The sequence below is a fragment of the Pygocentrus nattereri genome, chromosome 14 (assembly GCF_015220715.1).
Source record: "Pygocentrus nattereri isolate fPygNat1 chromosome 14, fPygNat1.pri, whole genome shotgun sequence".
Taxonomy (NCBI): Eukaryota; Metazoa; Chordata; class Actinopteri; order Characiformes; family Serrasalmidae; genus Pygocentrus; species Pygocentrus nattereri.
Genome location: NC_051224.1, coordinates 39451205 through 39476204, shown reverse-complemented (window position 1 = coordinate 39476204; position 25000 = coordinate 39451205). Strand labels below are relative to the sequence as shown.

Genomic DNA, 25000 nt, shown 5'->3' with positions numbered 1-25000 from the left:
ACAGTTTCCAAAACTGAAGTTCAATAACTGGTTAGATGCTACAGAGAAAATAGGCCTCCTAACAACCACCTGGAACACCTGGTCGACCCCAAAACTGCCCCCATCAGATAAACAGCACTAAAAGCTTTGATCTCTGAGAGAGAGGAGAAGATCAAGCTGCTTCAGATCTGAAAACATCCACAGGTGTTTCTGTCCATCCTTCCACTGTGAGAAGACCACTCAGCGCTGTGGGTCTGAAAGGTAGCTAGTCAAGAAGAACCTCACTGAGAAAAGGAGACGGACACATCAATCAAAGAAGCTGAACGATGGACTGACCGCCCCAGAGTCCAGACCTCAGCACCACTGAATGGGTTTGATTCAGAAACTCATCAACCAGCTTCTCAGACTGAGCTTTGGAGGCGTGTCTGCAGGTTCTCTGAGGAGCTGAAAGTGAGGATCCTGAGAAGAACAGAATGGAAGCTGGAGTGAAGAACACTTTATACAGAAATGAACTGCTGGCGCTTCTGTATCACTTATTACTTATCATTTATTTCTATACATACGTATCTATGTACAAAGTTCTGTCAGTTCCAGCAACTGTACCACATATTAATTCAGCTGCTTGCAGTTTATAAGCTCCTCATGCTGTGCCCAATTATCGGCACCCTCAGTCAAGTTGAGCAGTAACGGCTGTGATAAAGTGTTATTGTCGCTAAACTGTGTTTTCTTTGACTAATAGTGATTACCTCCCTGAGAGGTTAGACTGTCATTAGCAACAAAGATATTTCAAAGCTGCTCCTTACCAGGGGTGCCAATATTTATAGGCAGTATCGTACATGAGCTCAAACCTTCTGTACTGAAGACCGAAGAAGGTCACAAAAGACCTACAGGAGACCAGCAATTGGATTAGTAAAGTAGCCTTGTCTCATAATTACGGTAATTTACGCTCCATGTGGGCTCCAAAGGCCTTGTGTATTTTTAGAGTGTGAAGTGGAGCGGCTGTTAGAGTCATTTTAATACAGCTGTAATGATATGACAGAATCGAGACGCTCGCGGATAAAGGAATAAAAGTAGGCTTTAATGTTGAAGTCGAAATCCAGAGTCGTCGTCAAAAAACAGGTAAAAAGGTCAAAGCACTAAAAAAACAGAGAGCCAGGGCAAAATCAAGAGCCAGAGTCAGAGAGACGGGAATACAAGTCACACACGGTGATCAGTACAATAGAAAGAACGCTCAGTGGTTTGCAGTTGAAACAAGATCTCGCAACTAAGTGACCCTTATTAGTACCACATACACACTAGTGAACACACACACACACACACACACACACTAGGGGGCAGTGAGCACACTTGCCCAGAGCGGTGGGCAGCCCTATCCACGGCACCCGGGGAGCACTTGGGGGTTAGGTGTCTTGCTCAAGGACGCCTCAGTCATGTGCTGTCAGCTCTGGGGATCGGACCGGTGAATTCAGGCGATCTTGAATGTTGATGGGAGCGTGTGTGGAGACCAGAACTCAGCTGATCTCCCTGTGTATTCTGGGTTTGTACGGAGCGATAAAGTCATGTGAACTCCCAGAGGACTCTGGGAGATCGAGTCCGTTGCTTTGCTTGTGACATTCGTGACAATTTCCCGCCCACAGAGGCTTGCGTAAACACCTACAACCGAGATAAACGGCCTCATCCAGAAAGGTCAAGCTTTCCTTCCTAAAGAAAACAGCCACCGAGTTGCAAATGTCACCAGTGGAGACTCAGAGGTGTTATTGATCAGCTCAAACTCACACTGCTTCGGTGTGAATAGGACTGGGGACCACTAATGCAAACGCCTGCAGTGATCTTTCCTTAAATAGCCCCCATCAGCATGTGCCCTTCACAGGAAACAGGGACCCCTGAGGACTTGTTGCATTAGGCTGTGTTTATGTGCAGTTTAAACTAGTCGAAAGGCGAGTTTTATCTCGGCACGGCCGTCTTTTTGTAGAGCAGATCAACACAGGGTCACAACATTTCACGCAGAGTCAGCAGAGTCTCATCTGACTGGGAAAACATCTGATTTGATCACATTTGTTTAAAATGCCTGAATCATTTTCCATTCCCCCGACCCAAACGGCCACTAGGGGGCGCTGAGTAAGGTGAATTACCTGTTATGCTACATCAATGACCGGCATCATCTTCAACACCAGAGTAGTTAGTCTGAACAGAGCTTTAGCCTTAAATGAGCCCTGATTTAGTGCTGAGCGCTCTTTCACTCTCTCTCTTGCAAGAAAAAGATGAATGAAACAAAAGCGCAAATGTTTTCCATCAGTATTAATAATAATAATAATAATGTTTATTTATATAGCACTTACTTCATACATTAAACTGCAGCTCAAATTGCTTCACAATACATGGTTAAAAAAACAGAGGAAGAGGAGAAAAAGATAAACAAATATAAAATAAACAATACATGGCACAAACACGGATATATTAATAATTAGAATTATTAGAATAATTAACAATACAATAATAATATAAATAAAGTCGTGGGCTGGAGGTTAGGGAACTGGCCCTGTGACCGGAAGGTCGCCGGTTCGATCCCCAGAGCCGACAGTCCATGACTGAAGTGTCCTAATCACCTAATCCCCAACTGCTCCCTGGGCAGTGTGGATAGGGCTGCCCACCTCTCTGGGCAAGTGTGCTCACTGCCCCCTAGTCTGTGTGTGTGCTCAGTAGTATGTATGTGGTGTTCCATTGCACAGATGGGTTAAATGAGGAGGTGAAATTTCCACATTGTGGGACTAATAAGGGTCACTAAATGAGATAATGAGATAAAAATGCAACTAAGAGGAAAATAAAAGTAATATTTTATTTAGCAGTAAAAACAAAGGAAACAGTAAAAAAAACTAGTTATATAGAAATATGTTTTTAACTGTGTTTTTTATGTTCCAGATCTTTTGTGCATAAAAACAAAACACTGCCTCTCTGTTCATTATAAGCTTCACACATGGAATATGGAGAAGCAGCACTGGATGATCTTAAAGATGGATTTGGAACATCACTCAGAGACTTATGAAGGTGCTAAACCATTAAGAGATTTAAAAACTAGTAGTAAAATTTTATAGTGGATTCTAAAAGAGACAGGCAGCCAGTGCAGTGATGCTCAAACTGCTCTAATATGATCCTGTTTTCTAGCCCCTGTTAATATTCCTGGTTGTACTTGCAGGACGTCCTACAAACAAAGCATTTCAGAGCGCCTTGCAGTCAGAGATGAGGTTGAACTCATGCTACATTCCTCAAATCATAAAAAGCAGGTTTGGTAATATTATTATTAATATGTGGCTTAAAAGTTAAATCAGAGTTTAGAGTCCAGTAGGAAAGCTGGTCTGGCCGGATTCATCAGACTGGACATTCTCGGCCTGATTCGCTGCTATCTTTACACAGATCTTCACACTTCCAGGCAGAGTGAGAATAAAACATCACAGGAACCCAATCAGCTTCAGAAGTAACAGCTCCGAGTCCGGGTGAAGGATGTCGCAGCAGGTCAGCTGTGACATCTGGACCTTATGCAGTGTCAGTTCGGAGCAGAGTGGAAGCTGATTAATAGCCACTCTAACAGCGCTAAGCACCAGCGCACTTGACAGAGACGGCAGATCAGACGAAGGCTAAGATGAATAACGGCGCTGCTCTTTGTCCTTCGCTTTTTGATCATGAGTGTAGAGTCAACCTCACGTCCCAAACACTAGTGATTTTAATTGGATTGGAATGCAAAACAACATGAAAGCAAATCAGATATATAACAGTAGTTCCATTATTATGGTAAGATCCAGGCTCATTTGTGGACATCTCTGTCGCGACTAACCCTTGCACGCTCAAAAAAGCAAATAAAGGCTCCTAAATGGTTCTTGGTTTGGGCTTTCAAGGTAAAACCTGCAACTAGAGAGACAGGAACCCTCAGGGCCTTTTAACCCTTCAGAGAAAACCTGATGATTTCTGTGAAATAAAAATCTACAGCTGTAATTTTTTGTCAACAGTGTAAAAAAAAAGGACTTTCACTGTTAAATTACTGTACAATTTAATAGTCAGTACCTGATTTTTGAAAAAAGATGAAATGCATGTGAATACATGCTGCTGTCGTCGGAAGAATTGTCTCCAAAATGGTAACAATACAGGAGAAGGAAAAAGCCTACTTTACTTTTAATGTAAGTCAATGGAACCAGAATTTTTTATAAGTCATTTTTGGCCGTTTGTTTAATTCCAATCATCATGAAATTTACAAACGATGTAAAAAGCAACAGGCATTTTCAAATTGGGACAAAAACTGAAAAAAATTACAAAAAGGGAGATTTTCTTCCAACAGCTGGGTTATAGTGTATTTCCCACTACAGCTTCACCGCAATGAGGGCCTGGGTTTGGTTCCCCGGCCGGGCAACCAGGGTCCTCTCAGTGTGGACCCTAACCCTGTGCCTGATATCTGCATAAGTGCAGCCTCTGTTTTCTAACATAGGCTTTGACACGACTGCAATAATCTGCAATCAAATCTCATCCAGTGTTCATTTCTTTCAAGTGCCGCAATAATACTCACACGCAGACAAGCCCCTCACACCCAAACACACATTCCTCGCTTGAAAAGTAGCTCTGAATGTGATGAGTTGAGATTGGCCCGTCTTCGTTGGGTTCCCATGGATACATGACTGACTAGGAGGAGAAGCACAGCTGTGTGTGAGACAGCGGTAACAAGAGCTCCACCGAGCAGCATGCAGTGATTTTCACAACTAATTTGGTTAGCCCACCTGCCGGTGCTCCCGCGCCAGTATTTCCCTCTATTTCAGAAAAAGCCCAAACGCCCGCTGAGCACAACCCATATTAATGTGCTCAATCAGTTGGGGTTACCTGCTGGACCATTAGCAGAACAAAACAATAGACGACATTACAGCTGTGGCCTCGCCGAGTCGTGACGCCGGTTTCAGACTGGAAATTATTCCGGCTTGTTAAAGCTGTTATGAGAAAACCGTATTTTTCTATTTTCATGTGGCTGTATGTGCATATACCCTCACTGCACACTTTATTAGGTACACCTTGCTAGTAAAAGGTTGGACCCCCTTTTGCTGTAGCCCATTTTCTTCAAGGTTCGACGTGTTGTGCGTTCAGAGACGGTGTTCTGCATTCCTTGGTTGTAACAAGTGGTTATTTGAGTTCCTGCTGCCTTTCTATCATCTGGAACCAGTCTGCCCGTTCTCCTCTGACCTCTCACATCAACAAGGCATTTTCGTCCACACAACTGACCGCTCACTGGACATTTCCTCTTTTTTGGACCGTTCTCTGTAAACCCTAGAGATGGTTGAGCGTGAAAATCCCAGCAGATCAGCAGTTTCTGAAATACTCAGACCAGCCCGTCTGGCACCAACAACCACGCCACGTTCAAAGCCCCTTATATCCCCTTTCTTCCCCGTTCTGATGCTCGGTCTGCACTTCAGCAAGTCGTCTTGACCACCTCTACACGCCTAAATGCAGTGAGTTGCAGCCGTGTGATTGGCTGATTAGCTATTTGTGTTAACAAACAACTGAACAATAAAAAAAAACTGTACCTAATAAAGTGACCAGTGAGTGTATATGTATATATATACACACACCGATCAGCCATAACACTCTGACCACCTCCTTGTTTCTACACTCATTGTCCATCTTATCAGCTCCACTTACTGTATAGCTGCACTTTGTAGTTCTACAGTTAGAGACTGTAGTCCATCTGTTTCTCTGGAGTCCATTTGTTTCACCAACAAAAAATATCCAGCCAACAGCGTCCTGTGGGCAGCGTCCTGTGGGCAGCGTCCTGTGACCCCTGATGAAGGACTAGAGGATGACCAACACAAACTGTGCAGCAGCAGATGAGCTGTCGTCTCTGACTTTACATCTACAAGGTGGACTGACAAGGTGGGAGTGTCTAATAGAGTGGACAGTGAGTGGACACAGTGTTTAAAAATTCCAGCAGCACTACTGTGTCTGATCCACTTGCACCAGCACAACACACACTAACACACCACCACCAGTGTTACTGCAGTGCTGAGAATGACCCACCACCCAAATAGCACCTGCTCTGTGAGGGTCCATGGGGGTCCTGACCACTGAAGAACAGGGTAACAGAGTATCAGAGAAACAGATGGACTACAGTCTCTAACTGTAGAACTACAGAGTGCAGCTATACAGTAAGTGGAGCTGATAAGATGGACAATGAGCGCAGAAACGAGGAGTATATACACATAAAAGCAGTAAGCCAGGGGAAGGGTGTTCAGGCACAATGCGAAGAGGAGTCAATCTCCCTTCCCTTTTATAAAACGGTGGCTAATATATGATTAAAAACTCTGTCAGAAAATGATTAAAGCTATTATTAATAATAATCGACATAGACAAGTATTCCACCAACAAATGTAGTCACTTTATAGTACGGTATCGTTACCAAGCAACCATGGACCACTGAATGAGGAGAACATTCGGTCACCCATCACTGCAAACGGCATTTCTTTTCTTCTTTTTTACTTTTTGTCATATAACAATAAAGCAGTAGAGTTTAGTTGCTGTGCTGTATACACACACACACACACACACTATATATATATATATATATATATATATATATATATATATATATATATATATATACACACACAAAGACCTCACAGCACTCCAGACTGAAAGACCTGAAGGCTCCTCAGAGCTGAAATGTTCTTTTGATCAATGACTACAATATCCTCTGGTCCAGCTTTGATCGTGGTGTTTTCAGGAGAGGCTGAGAAAGTGTCCACTGAGAACCGACTGTCCTTATTTCAATGCTAAAACATCCACAGTCTGATCTGAGAGGCTTCAGTGGGTTGTTGCTATGAAGGTTTTACCGTAAAGAAAGCCGTATCGAACTGTCGACTGTCGACTGGGCAGGACTGCAGAAAAACTCCTAGGCCTTATTAATGCACTGTATTAATGTTGGCGCTTCTTGAGTCAGTTTTATTTGTTCGTTTGAGTCTTATTGAGTGCGAGTTGAGTAACCAGTAGAGACGGAAGGATGGCTAACGTATCAGTATCTGCTAATGTTGTAACGGGGAGCGAGGAAGCGGACGCACGTGCTGAGATAAGCGAGATTTCTTAAGGGCAAATCCAGGGTCATCGTCTAAACGGTCCAGGTTCACATAGCCAACATGGATAGATCGGGGGGCAGACATGACAGACACCAGAATCCAACAGAACGAGCAGAACAAACAGAACACCCAACACAAAGACCAACGAAAACAAAGGGCAAACACAGGGCTTATAAAACAGGGATAACGAGGGACAGGCGGAAAACAGGTGGTGACAATCAGGGTGGAGTCACTAAACAAGGGGGCTGGACAAAAACAAACGCACATGGAGTGGAGCCAACACAGAGCCGTGACAGATGTCCAGCCCAAATATGTGATCGACGATTGGCCGATATTTCTTGTCCCATCTCTAGTCGCAAGTCAGTTAATGTGCAAAGTCCTCATCTCTGATAAATAATAAATAATACAACCGCTTGAGAATTACAAATGCAGAGGAACTACACTGATAATATAGTGCAAGGCAGCTGGATCACACTGCGTTTATCTGTAATATGTATATGTAAAATGTGCTAGTTTTGACTTTATTATTAAACCATTACTTGTTACTGTACTGATATATGTAAATATGCTCTGTTTTGATTGGCTGTGCCCTGTATTATGTGTCTACTCTGGGCTGAAACATTCTTTATAACTTCAGCATGAATGGGCTGTAGGCTGAACAGATGTATAGATGTATATATGCAAATGAATTGGTTTTCATGACATGACAAAAACATTTCTATGAATGTAATGTATAGACTGGGCAGTGAACAGGAAGACTTCAAAGCTTTAACATGCACTTAACAATCTAACACCTGCAGAAAATCTGATTTAGTCAGTGACCTGATCACACACCACACCAATCAGATTTCTGCTTTACAGCCAGCCAATGAACTCACAGAAGAAGAGGCAACATGAACATACGTAAAACTCAAATTTCTTACCATGGTTTTTTTTTAAAAGATGGCGCTACTTAAGCTGAAAATATGAACATACGTCATCTAGAAGATGATGAATATTTAAATCCTTCATTTCGTCGAGCATGTATTTGGTTCCACGTCGCTCCAAGTGTTTTGCGGTGATGCTACTCGCTTGTTTCTGGTACCGCGGTCTGTTTTCACACATGCTCAGACTGAGAAATCTGAAAGAAATCAGAGTGAGAGTCACAGCACTGAGAAATCTGACTACTGAGTGAAAATCCAGCCTCTTTATCAGATTTCTAGACCTTACTTGCATCTAAGAAATCATGGGTGTGCTGTTTACATGACCATTTGAATAATCAGATAACTGCAGAAATCCGATTATGATCAGATTATTGATTATTGAACACATTCTCTCTTTACATACCACAAAACTTCTTATATTTCAAAAAAAGCAACGAAAATTCAGTTTATACAAAGCTCTTCCACAAAATCAAGCCTACCTGCGTCCTGTCTGGCAGTGTTGTTGTTGACCTGTGCTTTATTCTCTCACTCCTGTCTATAAAAGGCACAGACTGTGTTTTTATGGTTGGTGCAGGCTGTGAAGAGAGATCCACCTCTGAGCTGAAGCCACAGGTCCGGCTGTCTCTTCTCAACACGTCTCACAGATGAACAGCGCTATTAGTATCTGCGCACTGAGACATAAGAAGTGCTGAAAGTGTAAGAAAAAGCTCTGAAATAGCCCCTAAGTGAAACATAGGAGGCGCTGAGTGCTGCTGTAATTGCCGTGGTTCTGTAGCGTGCTGCAGATGTAATTTCTTCCTTTCACAGCTCGAGTTCACTGATCTCTCCTTTTCTTTCATTTGCTTTTGTTTGTTCGGCTGGCGAGAGACATCCACACATCTCCGCCTGAAATTTATAGCCTCTTCGTCACCACTAAGGTAGAGATGTCAGCATAAAACATTCAAAAAAGAGTGGTATTTTATAATTATAATAATTATAATCAAGATTATAATTATGCTCATTGGAGGGTTGTTTGGCGCAATGCTGCTTTTCTCTTATCCTGAAGGACATTTTGTGCTGGCACAATCATTACTACTAAAACGCGCTCAGCGGGTCACGGGCTAAAAGCCCTGCATTCGATCCACCTTATTTTTCAGTTTTAGCACTTTTATGCATTGTAATGATTAACCATTGATCAGCGTTTTGTCAGAACTAAGTGCAAACTGATGTACAAAACTTATTGTCCCTGTTATACCAAAAAACCTCATGCATGTTTTCCAGCTGTCGCTTTACATTAACATTTCATGAAGGGTTCCATAGAATCATGACTATCAGACACAGACCATCAGTTTGGGACATAAATGTCAAAACTTGGTCAGAAAAGAAGAAAATAACGCTAATTTCTGCTAGCGCCCCTATGGGATTCGGGTAGTCTGTTAGCCCTAAGCTAAATCTGGTACACATGGACATTATTGGGGCTTTTTAGATTGAACACAAGACATTAAATATCTTTTATTAGGCACCATTACCATGTATTTAACATATATTTAACTCTTTATGTGACTCTTTTAATCGAGAATCTCGGCATAGAGCCGCCACCTCTGTTTTCCATTCCTAACAACTGACTGAAAGCTGCTTAGATTACTACTAAAGACTCATATTCACAGCCAGCGATGTATCTAGAACCTCCAGAATGCCTAGAGTGGCGAAACTGGACCCGCTGTAAATCAAAACGTTGATTAGTTGATTATTCCATCAGTACTTCTTTATGTTGGTAGTTAATCTTATATGTAAGGCCTTCAGTTCAGTTCAGGAAGTCCTAGCTAATGGGTTAGGGGGCATGCTTGGCTGTATCTATCTAGATATCTATCTAGACATCTAGGCAGTTGTGGGCTGGAGGTTAGGGAACTGGCCCTGTGACCGGAAGGTTGCCGGTTCAATGCCTGATGCCGACAGTCCTTGAGCAAGACACCTAACCCAGGCTGGAGATGTGCTTCCTTTTTGCAATCACAGAAGACATTCGGTGTTGGATTTGTCATCATGGATTTATTTGACAAAGTCTCCAAGAAGAAAAGCTGCTGAAACTTATACGATTGCGACAGAGCCCTCACTGAACTGAATTGAAACAGCAAAACGCCAGCTTTCCAGGAAAAAAAGGAAAGAAAGTAGGTCTGCAGCATGCAGCAATCGCAATATGTTCATTTTTTATGTATGACATCGTTTGATGGGATCTGCCCTGCGATGGACTGGCGGCCTGTCCAGGGTGTATCCTACCCTCTGCCCGACAACCGCTGGGATAGGCTCCAGCACCCCGGCGACCCTGACAGAGAAGCGTTTAGAACATATGTGTGTGTCATTTGATGTCGCATACAACATCATCGACCTGAGAGGGTTAATCTAGAACAGAGAAAAAGTTTGATGTGCACCAGTGTGATTGGTGTAGTGTAGTGGTTAACACCTCTGCCTTCTACACTGTAGACTGGGGTTCAATCCCCACCAGGGTCAGCCCCCTACACTATACCAATAAGAGTCCTTGGGCAAGACTCCTAACACCGCCTTCACCTACTTGTGTAAAATGATCAAACTGTAAGTCGCTCTGGATAAGAGCGTCAGCCAAATGCCATAAATGTAAATAAAATGTTAGCTTAGCGCTAACATACAGCTAGAAACTCCATGGGAGCACTCCTAGAAATTAGCATCACCGTAGAGACGTTTTTTCCCCCAATATTTTGACCAAGTTTCCACATTTATGGCCCAAACCGAAAGCCTAGCTCTAAAAGTCATGGTTCGCCACTGGTGTGATGTAATGTTGTTAGCTGTCTACTTTTAGTTGCTCACCTTAAGTGAAGTGCCTCATATTCCAATAACAGCTCGTTTTAAAGCTTAACACTTTTTAAGGAAGAAATATTGGTAAATATTTAAATAAAATGCCATCTCTAATTAACATATACTCAACACCTTCTTCGGTTTCCATTCTGGAGATATGACAGGAAAGGTATTTGGCTTTTACTATTGAAGGCCAAATACCTTCAGTGATTGAAAGCATAGTCTGAAGACATAGAGACAGAATTCTCCAGTGAGAATCGCCGTATATAATGCTGTCATGAGCTGGTATTTGAAAATCATTACAGTAGGCTTTCAGCTAAGCCTTCTGCCTTCATTAAATTGCACAGCCATATGACTTTAGTGTGCACTCTCAGTGTATTTGCATAGGCAGCATAAAACGCATAAAAGCATTGAGTTTAGAGATGAAAAAAGTAGGCCTTTTTTGTGTAACTGTCCTTGAAGGGGTCCAAAAGAAATGCTATTGTGTTTAATTAGTCTAAGACCGAGCGCTGTAAGGGTTCTGTTCTCTGCCATCTGAAGGTCACTAGAACGCATGCAGCCTTGTGGTGCTCCTGTTCAGACAGTGATGGCCCAAAAGTACACATATTGTTTCCTGGCAGGCAGCTGCAGATCCTATTAAAGATTATGTAATTGAAATTCTGAAGGTTGCCGTGTTTTGTGGCAACTCTGTGACAGAGGAGCTGAATAGTGCACTGCGAATGTGCACTGGGGCTCGTTATCTTATTTTTCTTATTATTACTCTCCGCTTTTTTTGTATCATTTTCATGGGGGTTGCAGTTTTCAAGCTAGAACCACAAAACTTTGCACGACTGTACATTTTATGAACAGTTTTGGAAACGTTTCTCCTGCCTTATGCGTGTTAAATATCTTATATCTAACCTCCTCGGAAATATATCCTGAAAAATGAACTTTGAAAATTGGACATTAAATTAAATTGCACAGTGCTGTATATTGGAGGCCTTCGAGATAGAAAGGTCAGTCAGTATTAGTATTTTATGTTTTTTTTCTGTTAATTTGCATGCTCTTGTACATGTGCAGCATGATACTATCAAAGTGTCTTAATTAATAAACTGCCCTTTGTGCTCCCGGCTTTAACACATTTAGTGTGAATGAAAACAATGTTATTTTGTAGAATGTACAAAAGAAACACACCGTTTGTGGTGAACTGGAGTTGGTAAGCTTAACCCTCATTGTGTCTCTCCACAGACATGCAGGGGGCGTTCATGGTGCTGCTGCCCCTCAGTGTGATCGTGTTGTTTGTCGGGGGGATGCTGGGGGTCATGAGCATGTTGGCCCGGGCCCACCCGCTGCTGCTAGCGACCGGACTGCTGCTGATGTGTGGCAGTGAGTCTCCTCACCCTCAGTAACTTACACACGCACTCTTGGTGCCTATAAAACTTCCAAACATTTTAAATGGTTATTAAAGTTAAAATTATATTAACATAAATATACAGTACTGTGAAAAGGCTTGCATCGTCTAAATGACATGTAAAACCATCAAACTGGGCAGCAAGTCTTCATGTGTTCATCAAAACAACACAATACAAATTAAGTCAAGGTTTATTTCTACAGCGCTTTTTACAACAGACATTGTCATAAAGAGTCCAAGCCCCCACGAGTGTCGCCAGTGGTGACGGTGGCAAGGACGGTGGCAAGGTAGAGGGCGGAGCTGAGCGGCGTTTGTTTATTTGATGGTTGTTAATGACGTCTTTAGAGGGCGGAGCTGATCGGCGTTTGTTTATTTGATGGTTGTTAATGACGTCTTTAGAGGGCGGAGCTGAGCGGCGTTTGTTTATTTGATGGTTGTTAATGATGTCATTAGAGGGCGGAGCTGAGCAGCGTTTGTTTATTTGATGGTTGTTAATGATGTCATTAGAGGGCGGAGCTGAGCAGCGTTTGTTTATTTGATGGTTGTTAATGACGTCTTTAGAGGGCGGAGCTGAGCGGCGTTTGTTTATTTGATGGTCCTTAATGACGTCTTTAGAGGGCGGAGCTGAGCGGCGTTTGTTTATTTGATGGTCGTTAATGACGTCTTTAGAGGGCGGGGCTGAGCGGCGTTTGTTTATTTGATGGTCATTAATGACGTCTTTAGAGGGCGGAGCTGAGCGGCGTTTATTTGATGGTTGTTAATGACGTCTTTAGAGGGCGGAGCTGAGCGGCGTTTGTTTATTTGATGGTTGTTAATGATGTCATTAGAGGGCGGAGCTGAGCGGCGTTTGTTTATTTGATGGTTGTTAATGACGTCTTTAGAGGGCGGAGCTGAGCGGCGTTTGTTTATTTGATGGTTGTTAATGACGACTTTAGAGGGCGGAGCTGAGCGGCGTTTGTTTATTTGATGGTCATTAATGACGTCTTTAGAGGGCGGGGCTGAGCGGCGTTTGTTTATTTGATGGTTGTTAATGACGACTTTAGAGGGCGGAGCTGAGCGGCGTTTGTTTATTTGATGGTCATTAATGACGTCTTTAGAGGGCGGGGCTGAGCGGCGTTTGTTTATTTGATGGTTGTTAATGATGTCTTTAGAGGGCGGAGCTGAGCGGCGTTTGTTTATTTGATGGTCGTTAATGATGTCATTAGAGGGCGGAGCTGAGCGGCGTTTGTTTATTTGATGGTCATTAATGACGTCTTTAGAGGGCGGGGCTGAGCGGCGTTTGTTTATTTGATGGTTGTTAATGATGTCTTTAGAGGGCGGAGCTGAGCGGCGTTTGTTTATTTGATGGTTGTTAATGACGTCTTTAGAGGGCGGGGCTGAGCGGCGTTTGTTTATTTGATGGTTGTTAATGATGTCTTTAGAGGGCGGAGCTGAGCGGCGTTTGTTTATTTGATGGTCATTAATGACGTCTTTAGAGGGCGGGGCTGAGCAGCGTTTGTTTATTTGATGGTTGTTAATGACGACTTTAGAGGGCGGAGCTGAGCGGCGTTTGTTTATTTGATGGTCATTAATGACGTCTTTAGAGGGCGGAGCTGAGCGGCGTTTGTTTATTTGATGGTCGTTAATGACGTCTTTAGAGGGCGGAGCTGAGCGGCGTTTGTTTATTTGATGGTCGTTAATGACGTCTTTAGAGGGCGGAGCTGAGCGGCGTTTGTTTATTTGATGGTTGTTAATGACGTTTTTAGAGGGCGGAGCTGAGCGGTGTTTGTTTATTTGATGTTGTTAATGACGTCTTTAGAGGGCGGAGCTGAGCGGCGTTTGTTTATTTGATGGTCGTTAATGACGTCTTTAGAGGGCGGAGCTGAGCGGCGTTTGTTTATTTGATGGTCGTTAATGACGTCTTTAGAGGGCGGAGCTGAGCGGCGTTTGTTTATTTGATGGTCGTTAATGACGTCTTTAGAGGGCGGAGCTGAGCGGCGTTTGTTTATTTGATGGTCGTTAATGACGTCTTTAGAGGGCGGAGCTGAGCGGCGTTTGTTTATTTGATGTTGTTAATGACGTCTTTAGAGGGCGGAGCTGAGCGGCGTTTGTTTATTTGATGGTCGTTAATGACGTCTTTAGAGGGCGGAGCTGAGCGGCGTTTGTTTATTTGATGTTGTTAATGACGTCTTTAGAGGGCGGAGCTGAGCGGCGTTTGTTTATTTGATGGTTGTTAATGACGTCTTTAGAGGGCGGAGCTGAGCGGCGTTTGTTTATTTGATGGTCGTTCATGACGTCTTTGGAGGGATTAAAATTTATTTGCTCTTGAGCTGTTTGTCTTATTTAAAAGAAGAATGTTGTTTTAAGGTGAAGCTCGTAACCACCGCCACATATTGATTTTATCCACTCCTCGCCTGAGAAAACCTCAATCCCCCCATCTCAACTGTGACTGTGACTAGTGAAGCGAATTCTTTCCACATTGACAAAGTGATAAGAGCTTCAGTGTTGGTGGTGGGGGGTTTGAAAGACACAAATTGGCCATCAATTTCTCAACTGGCAGGTGAGGCGTGCAAAACAACCTAGCTGCTAGCTCAGTCACTGGATGTAAGACAATGTCAGTGTTAAAATTATTTATAGAGCACATTTAAAAACCACAGCTGTTGACAAAAGTGCTGCACAATCAATGAAGGAAAACTCATAAATTAGGCAATAAAACACAGAACCAGTTAAATCATAAAAAAGACAATAAATACAAACATAAAACTGTAACAACGACATGAAAGATAAGCAACTCACACTGAATCAAAAGCTGATTAATAAAGACAGGATTTAAAAACAGCCTGCAGAGAGTCCGACCTAACATACAAAGACAACTCATTCCAGAGTTTGGAGGCGATTACTGAAAAAGCACTCTACCCTGTTCTTTGCCTTGACTTAGGGACAGTAAAAAGGAAATGATCAGCAGGACTAAGTGCCTTTGATGGAGCATATGGTTGTAAAAGCTCAGAAAGATTAGAGTCAGCCCATTTAACAATCTATAAGCAAACAACAGAACCTTAAAATCGATCCTAACACGTACAGGGAGCCGGTGAACAGAGGCCAGTGCAGGGGAAACATGCTCACACTTGTGTTCCTGTAAAAGATGAGCTGCGTTCTAGACCAACCATAAGCATGAACGGGAGGCCTGACTAACGCCAACGTAAAGATTTCAGTTTTGCTCTCATTAAAGTTTAAAAAATGTAATACCATCCAGACTTTAACGCCCTTATCACGGTCCAGCAGTTTTGTATGTTTCAAGGGCAAGTGAAGCCACCATCTGCATATCAAAGTAAACCCCATATTTTCTAAGGATCTTCTTCTTCTTTCGGCTGCTCCCTTTAGGGGTCGCCACAGCGGATCGTCTGCCTCCATCTTGCCCTATCCATTGCCTCCTCTACTTTCACACCAACCATAAGGATATAGGGAAATAAGATTGGCCCGAGCATAGAGCCCTGGGGGACTCCACAAGAGAGAGACACTGAGAACGACACAAAATCTCCAAGGTTGACAGAAAAAGTTCTGTCAGTCAAGTAAGATCATAATCACTCCAAACCAATACCTGTAATACCGACCGATGTAAGTGGATGAGATGCAGAACCAATTCACCCAAAAAGCCTCTTCAGACAAGAGCTTTAGACTGTTAGGGACATTCTATACATCATTACCATCCAAGGAGTCCCTTGATTTATAATGGTTAATATTCCAAATGGTGGCATTAGCATAAGTTTCTCCACATTTGGGGTTTAGTCAAGTAAAATAAAACAAATATACAGGCCGACATCATATCAGCTACGTGTTGCTATGCTGTTTTCAGTTACTGTATACTGGTCTGTCTTTTTTTATGAACCATGCAGTTGTTCAGTGACCAACTGACCAAACACTGACCTTTCACCAAACACAGGATAAATCGGCCATGTGTCACAACAGCAACTTACGTCCAAATGGATAACGCTGGTAGTGCTGCTTTGGTACAAAAGGGTTTTGTACTAATCCTGAGAATTATTTAACTGACATATCGGGAAAACAGGAAACCTTCAGTGATCTTGTGATGAAACATCTAAGTACCCTGTCACTGAAAAACTAGATATTCCTTAAGTTGTTGTTGTTGATATATTGAAGTTTGTATGCTTCTACAGCTGATACGATCATATTTGGCTATGGTTTTTAAACTGATCTTCCCAACTTCCCAATTATGTGTGATTAAATGAATATATCACTGGGTTTAATGAAGTAGCATTTACACACACACACACACACACACACACACACACACACACACACACACACACACACACACACACACACACACACACACACACACATTTTCTAAACCGCTTATTCTTCTGGGTCACGGGGGGTTGCTGGAGCCTATCCCAGCGTTCATTGGGCGGAAGGCAGGACACACCCTGGACATGTCGCCAGTCCATCACAGGGCAGACATACAGACATATACACTCACACACTAACACCCAGGGGCAGTTTAGTGTGTGTCATTGGCCTCACTGCACGTCTTTGGACTGCAGGAAACCGGAGCACCTGGAGAAATCCCAGACTCAGGGAGAACACACACACAGAAAGGACCCTGGTCGCCTGGCCAGGAATCGAACCCAGGGCCATCTTTAAGTTTGAGTAAACTTCCCTGCTCACTCCACCTAGGAGTCAACCTCAGAAAAGAGTATTGTGATGTAATTTACCACAGTAGTGAAAACATACTGTCCACCAACCTGCACTATTCATTCGTAAGGCAACCAACTTTCTCTTTATCATGTCTTTGTCCAGCTGTCTTCACGCTGGCTGGGCTTTGCGTGTACGTGGCCTACTCTGCGGCAGCCTTCAAAGAAGCCGTGTGCATCTCTGGACAAAAAACTCTGGAGGACATCAACATATACTTCGGCTGGTCTCTGGTCCTCGCTGCCATCTCCTTCATCAGCGAGCTCCTCACAGCCACCGCTTTCCTGGTGGCCTCGGCGCGTTTGGGTCAGCTCACACAACAAGACGAAGACAGCTGTCCGGGAGAGTGAGAAACGCTGGAGAAACCAGACTAAATCCATGTTAAAGCACATCCGCTTTCAGACCAGAGCAGCTTTTCAACAGGTTTTTACTGTTTACATCTGATTGTACAGTTAATCCTCTCCACACGGTCAGAGGTGAGGCGTTCTGCTCGTGTTGTTGTATCTAAAAACAGCACTTTTTATCACCATACCTGCATCGGTCTACTGGCCAACTGTAACAACAACGGTCACTGTTTAAGCTGCTGGAACTACATTCTTGGTGGAAAACGTTGTAAATATTAAGAACATACATTTGAAACTGAGCTTCTTTGCTGTTCTGTCATTACTTTTGTATAAAAGCTGTTATGTAAACACAAAAGAACACTTGAGGTTCTTTGTTATGGCAAATAACATCACAGCTGGGTGATGTGAGCAAACGGCCAAGCTTCTCGTGTTCTGTAGACCGCTGTATAACATTCATTCTTTCATTCTTTGATCAGGACGTTGTTACTCCTATACGTCTTTACATAGAAAACAGCTGTTTGCTGCTATTTTCATGTTTAAAATGTCATATATCTCACCTTTAATATAGATACAGGACATAATATTTAAAAAAACATAAGAAAACAGAGAAACTTTAAGAACAGAACAATGGAGGCAGTTGTGCCTCAATAAAGGCTGTATGGAACTTTGCCTCGACTTTGCCTTATTTTTGATGTGGCAGCTGCACACGTTCCATAACGGAACACAGATTTGTAAAATAGATTTGATCAAAGTTCATGAGAATCAAGTCACTGAAAAGGCGGCTTAGCGAAAAGAACGTTTGTGGGGGTTTTACGACTGTGCTGCGATAGATAAGCTGAGAGAGGGTCTGGAAATCCCTTTGGGATTCATAAGGCTTATTCAAGGCCTCGGTTCTCTAAAGAGGGAACCAGACTTAACCCTTTTAGTAAACAATCACCCCTGAGTTCTCAACTTTGGTTCCTTAACTAAGGCTGGTTTTTGAGAAAAAACAGACAGTACAGTCATTACAACATGTGCTGCGCTGTTCTCCACATCAACCACTTGGAATTATGAGGTTCTATCATTTTTGTCAACGTTGAGTTATTCATAAACTCATATCTTATTCTGTAACAACTTCTTAACATTATGTGAGGTGTGTTTTTAAGTTTTAAGCATTTTTGGACTTTTTATCTGGAAAATAGAAAGGTTTGATCTTCAAAGCCAAACTCTAACTTGGTTCTGTAAGGTTCTATCTGTGAGCCAGTCAGCATTTTGAATACACACAAGAGGACCAATCAGGTGCTGCTTCTTCGTCACGTCGCCGCTCTGCTCGGTGACTTTATAAAACTTTATGAAACATGAAAACATGTTGCTGAAACTCCGCCTGTCGACTTACAGCTCTTTAAAAAGTCTTACTGTGTTAAATCGTATAAATATTAAGCCTTAAAGGTCATTAAAGGGTGAACATTTGAATTGATGGGGTTTTAATAACGACATGAACATTCATTTCGTTCTTTCGTCCATTTTTCCTTTTTCTTCTTTCTACCGAAATAAGACTTTTTTATTTCATTAGAGTCACATTTATAATATATATATATATATATATATATATAAAAACAAAACCTTACACAGCCTTCAGACTGACCTGCTTCACTGACCTCCTGGGACAGTTTATTACAATAGCTGGTTTCTGTCTAACTAAAGGAAACTGACCTCTGCAATGGACAAAATATTTAGCACTGACCTTCATACTTAATGTATCAATTCATGTTTTTTTGAAGACTAAAAGATGATTTGTCCAAAAACAATAGATAATTGTTATAAAAAAAAAAAAAAATGGCATAAAATGTAAAAACAACAAACATTAAATTGACTTTCTGATAATGTAGTCGCTCTGTTACGCTAATTTTATGTTTTAAAAGTATAAACTGTTTGTGTTCATTGAAAATCGTCGCTTCTGTTCTTGTTTTGTCAGACAGAACCTTAGAATTCCAAGCAGAAAGTGAGTTCCTCGGATTACAAGGTTCTCTCTACTAATGGACTAATGGAAACGGCCCAAAATTACTTGGAAAAAAACTCTGGTTCCATTGACTTACATTCATATTAAAGTACATTTTTTCCTTCTCCTGTAAAGTTGCCACTTTGGAGATCCGAGGCTTATATACGTGTCTAAAATATGGGTCCATGTTCGACAATGGCCAAATAAGTTATGTGAGAAATATAAGCTGGATATTAGGAAATCCAAACATGTTAATGTATGTCACACATTTAAAACCAAAAAACAACATGCAAGAGGACCCAACCGAACTAAAACCTGACGCAGCATGAACGCTGAACACTGAGCCACAGCTAACTTTTATTCTGTTATTCTAATTTAGCTAAATCTGCTTTCATGGATTCGCTCAGGACTCAGCCGTAGATACAGCTCGTCAGAATTAAGACGTTAATGCAAACAAATTCATTGAAAATGCAGATTTAACTGCTTTGCCAGCACTTCCCTTGCAATAAGTGAGGTGCCATAATAAGAGTCCTATAAAATCCTGCTGTTAAAGTTTACCTGATTTAATATTTACATGTGTGTAATATTACATAATAGTACATGTGTGTAATATTTGTATATGTGTATATACCATTATTATTAGTACTACTACTAGTAGTAATAAAAATAATAATTATTATTAGCAGTAGTAGTAGTAGCTTTGCTTTGTGGTGACAAAATGTGCTTGTAAACATAGACTAAGATGCACTTAAATGAGTGTATATGTTTGTATATTGTAGTTAAATTCATATTTTTTGGACAAAAAGGAGCATTTTTTCATTAAAAAATAGGCCCTTTTATTCTCAGTGTTTTCCTCAATCAGCCCACCTTGGAGAAGACCACCAGGTAACCACAGCATCAAAGCTACAAAGTCACTTTTCTACATTTAATCTCGTCAAATTCCTCAGCAACTTCTCCCAGATCAGTCATGACAAGCTAAAGTGATGACCTTCCACACTCCAGCCATCCGTGTGTAAAAAGCTTTTTAGCTTGTTGGCTCATTCTCATGATGTGATTATGTGCCTGTCGTGTTTGGACAGCCACGTGAAAACGCACGGCCTGGTTCCATCTTGATTAGAAGTACCAAAGTACCAGGTGTAGAAGCTACTTAAGCTGAGTTCCCTATAGAACTGGAGTGGAACCTGTGAGCCCACACAGCCTCCCTCAGCGAAGGACTTGAAGGTGCCATTCTTCTCTTTTCATATTCGTTTGGTCTATGATAAAGCACTGAGATGACAGGTGTGAGCAGCAGTGAAGCAGGCCAGGATCTGATCCAACACAACGGAGTGAAATAAAACCCCAGTAAAAGGAATGAGGAATTAAATGCCCCATTTCCAAAAACGTTCTGTGCAAAATGTAATGATGAGCAAATCATTTAAATGCTGTATTTACCTGATAATAAAGTACAGAATAACTGCAAAAACATATAAAATGTAGAAATGTCTTTTCAAAATGAAACGTTTTTCAGTCTCAACCTTTGATGTGTTGTCTTTGTACTATTTCTACTTAAATATACAGTATGAATGATTTGATTTCTGTGTTTATTTATGTTTAATATACAGCATCCCAACTTTTTTTTGGAAACGAGGTCGTACATTTACACATTTGGCAAACACTCTTAACCAGAGCAGCTTACATTGACAGAGGAAGCCACTTCTCCCTCAGGGTCGAGGGGGCTGGAGCCCATCCCAGTGGTCATCGGGTGGAAGGCAGGATACACCCTGGACAGGTCGCCAGTCCATCGCAGGGCAGATAGACAGGCACACACAATCACACCCAGGGGCAATTTAGCATGCTCAATCGACCTGACTGCATGTCTTTGGAAAGTGAGAGGAACCCCATACAGACACGGGGAGAACATGCGAACTCCACACAGAGAGGACCCCAGTCGCCCGGCCGGGGAATCGAACCCAGGCCCTCCTCACTGTGAGGCGTCAGCGCCACCCACCGTGCCACCGTGCTGCCTAACCTAACCACCACACCAGATATTAAAGTAAAAGGGGAACTCACACTAACTACTAAAAACATTTATACAATACTAAAATTAAATGTTATATTAAACATCCAGCGATGTCTGATTAAGAAAAAGAAGATACAACAGGCTTAAAGATCACTTATCAGACCTACCTGGGAATCCTAGAGTCCTATGTTAGTCCTAAAATTCTAATGAGCAGATGTGCCCTCGGACTGTACAGCTTAAAAGGGAATGATGCACTTTCAGGACTTGATCACACAAATGGTTTTCATACAGCGTTCGTTTTTTAAAATTATTTAAAAATTTTCCCATAGGAAGTGAATGGCGGAATGTTGAAAAATTCCAATCTAACAAATGATGTCACAAAGGCTCTCTCTCACACTGACCCTCAAAGACATGCACACACATTAGCAACGATCTGGGATACTACAGCAACAGACTAACAACACCACTGAAACCACATGGCATAACATAGCAATGACCTCAGCAACCACCTAGGATACCACAGCAACAGGCTGGCAACATCATAGCAACCACCTGGGACACCATAGCAATTACCTTAGCGACCACCTAGGATTCCATACCAAAGGCCTAGCATCATCTCAGCAACCACCTTGGATAGTATAGAAACACCTTAGCAACCACCCGGGATTTTATAGCATTAGCCTGCCAACATCATAGCAACCACCTGGGATTCCATAACAACTGTCTAGCAAAAACTTAGCAACCACCTGGGATACCGTAGCAGTTACCTTAGCAAACACCTAGAATCCCATATCAGAGGCCTAGCAACATCTTAGCAGCCACCTTGAATAACGTAGCAACACCTCAGCAACCACCTGGGATTTCACAGCAACTGCTTTGTCAAGTGAACTTAAAGTTACTGCAAACTTTTACCCTCTAGTTCACTTTATGTGCATCCAGGGAATGAGGATGCTGATGCTGATGAGGCTGATGCTGATGAGGGTGACTGACCAAACGAATGGACGTTCTTGCTAGTTCAGTTACGTACACACTACCCAAGATCAGAACTTCCCAATTTACATCTACAGAGAGGAGAATGTTATCAGAAATGATTGACCATTTGTTGGACATTGGGAAGTTATTCCCAGGGAATACTTTGTACAGTGTACATGCACATTGTGCACCCAGCAAGATGAACCTGCTTAGAAAGGAAACATGACTTTAGGTTCCATGAGACTTTAACCAGATTGTCATTCTCACATACATACCTGAGTACAAGTGAAAGTATCTGGAAATAGTCAGGAATGTCCAAATCCCTGCTAAATTGTACAGGCGTACACAAAGCTCAGTAAATCAAACCAGTTATGACCCATTTCTTGTGCACTTTGGGGACGTTTGCCATAAACCTGTAAAATGAAATCGAGGTCTAAACCTGCGAGGCTCCATAAAGACTCGACTGAGTCTATAACTGACGAGCCGCAAGCACCAGCGGCTCAGACACACCTCCCTGCAGATCACGACAGAAAGCTTCCAGCCAATGACTTCTCCTCTCTCTACAAAGAAACAAAGACAGATGACTCACTCACTCAGCAGATGGCTGATAATCCTCCCTCATGAATTGCTTACCGCAAGTCTACTGATGCCGTTTAACAGGAAGGCCTCGTTATTGTCGTTCTGAACTTCGAGCTCTGCTCTCAGACCTGACATTGCAGTCAGTGTCCTTAAACAGTTTAGCAGGTTATTGTTCAGAGCAGAAATATTCAAACACTGAACTGACACGACAAACATCCCGAAGTGATTATAGTCTACGTGCATAGGGAAGAAATCAAAATGCATAATTCATAACTCCCGTACCGTGACACATTTGTGAGTGAATCATGGTATCAGGGAGGGTCTCTGGTGAGGTGAAACATGACGTTACTGTTTAACCACTTAAAATCCAGGCTTATTACATACTAAGGCCTATTATTCAGTAACAACAGAGACATCAATGCAAACTGGATGAGCCGCTCAAAGATTATAGAAGGTTGTGCTACAACTTTGGATTCATCTGTATGCCCTGGCCATTTAACCCTCGTGTGGTGTTCAGGGCTGTGGGACCCATTTTAAGTGTTTACCAAAAGTAAAAATGATGTGGTTTATTATTATTTCAGCCTCAGATTCTTGGTCTTTGCTCATTTTCTGTGAAGAAAATATAAAATAACCCATTTTCAGGGTCTTCACTCTGTTCACCCCCCACGTGTATATTACACATGTGCTGTTGGGCTGAACCCACGGGGAGTAAAAGTGTGGAGGTGCTGTGTCCTTCACTCTGTTCTGCTCCTACATGGCCTGCTGTTAGTGTGTGTGTGTGTGTGTGTGTGAGAGAGAGAGAGAGAGAGAGAGAGAGAGAGAGGGGGGGGGGGGCGGACAACATGGACAGGCTGCTGACTGGCTACAGCTGCTAAAGGAGAACCCTACATTGGACAATTAAACATCTGGTATTTACAAAAAAAATGTTATGGCTGTATTGATTTAAAACAACAATTATGTGGTGGGTCCACCAGACCACTGAGTAACAAACACATCAACGCCACACAGGAGTTAATATTATTTTGCCCCACCTTTTGGTGCGCAGTGACATCATTAGAAGAAAAAAAAAGACAGAAAACGTTTTTAGAGGCGCGACTAAAGAAATGGTAGAAATGGTATGATATGATGAATTGTGCTTAATATGACCAGGAACATGAGCTAAGAAGACCTTTCTCCTGTAGAGTGGGAGGTCAGCCTGTCAGGGCTCAGACCATACACCACACAATGCATCCACTCGGTCTGCATGGCCGTCGTCCCAGAAGGAAGCCTCTTCTGAAGCTGATGCACAAGAAAGCCCAGACACAGTTTTCTGAAGACAGACAGTCTAAGAACATGAATTGCTGGAACCATGTCCTGTGGTCTGACGAAACCAAGATAAACTTGTTTGGCTCAGATGGTGTCCAGCATGTGTGGTGGCCCCCTTTGAGGAGCACCAAGACAACTGTCTTGTGCCTTCAGTCAAGCATGGTGGTGGTAGCATCATGGCCTGGAGCTGCATGAGTGCTGCCGGCACTGGGGAGCTGCAGTTCATTGAGGGAAACATGAATTTCACCATGTACTGTGACCTTCTGAAGCAGAGCACGATCCCCTCCCTTCAGAAACTGCACCGCATGACAGTTTTCCAATCGATATCGACCCCAAACACACCTCCAAGATAACAACTGCCCTGCTGAAGGTAAAGACTGGCCAAGTAAGTCTCCAGACCTAAACCCATTTGAGCGCCTGTGGGGCCTCCTCAAGCAGATGGAGGAGGAGCGCAAGGTGTCCAACATCCATCAGCTCCGTGACGTCATCATGGAGGAGTGTAAGAGGATTCCAGAAGCAGCCTGAGCAGCTCTGGTGAATTTCATGCCCAAGAGGGTTCAGGCGGTGCTAGATAATAATAATGGTCACACAAAATATTGACCCTCTGAGCCCAATTTGGACCTGTTCACTGTGAGGTGGACTCAGTTGTGCTGCCAGCTATTTAGACATTAATGTCTGTGTGTTGTTCTTTTCAGAGGACAGTAAATCTGCACTGCTATACAAGCTGCACACTGACCACTTTAAATTATAACCAAGGTTCATTTCTACAGTGTCGTCCCACCAAAGACATAATAAAATATTTGCAGATATGTGAGGGGTGCACTCATTTTTGTGAGATACTGTATGTATATATCTATATATATTTATCGCTGTTGTCGAAATGGTAACTTTACAGGAGAAGAAATAACCTACTTTACTTTTTTAATGTAAGTCAATAGAA

At 42.4% G+C, this 25000-nt stretch overlaps 2 protein-coding genes across 2 annotated transcripts in view; one reads left to right on the top strand and one right to left on the bottom strand.

Moving 5' to 3' along the window:
• LOC108432810 (transmembrane protein 114) overlaps positions 1 to 17891 on the top strand; it is a 19608-nt gene extending 1717 nt beyond the window's left edge. The window contains exons 3-4 of the mRNA XM_017706916.2: positions 12032 to 12169; positions 16992 to 17891. Coding sequence (XP_017562405.1) covers positions 12032 to 12169; positions 16992 to 17233 — 380 coding nt within the window. The 3' untranslated portion in view covers positions 17234 to 17891. The remainder of the gene's footprint in view (positions 1 to 12031; positions 12170 to 16991) is intronic.
• mettl22 (methyltransferase like 22) overlaps positions 1 to 25000 on the bottom strand; it is a 60551-nt gene that overhangs the window by 32340 nt on the left and 3211 nt on the right. The gene's annotated exons all lie outside the window — the stretch shown is intronic.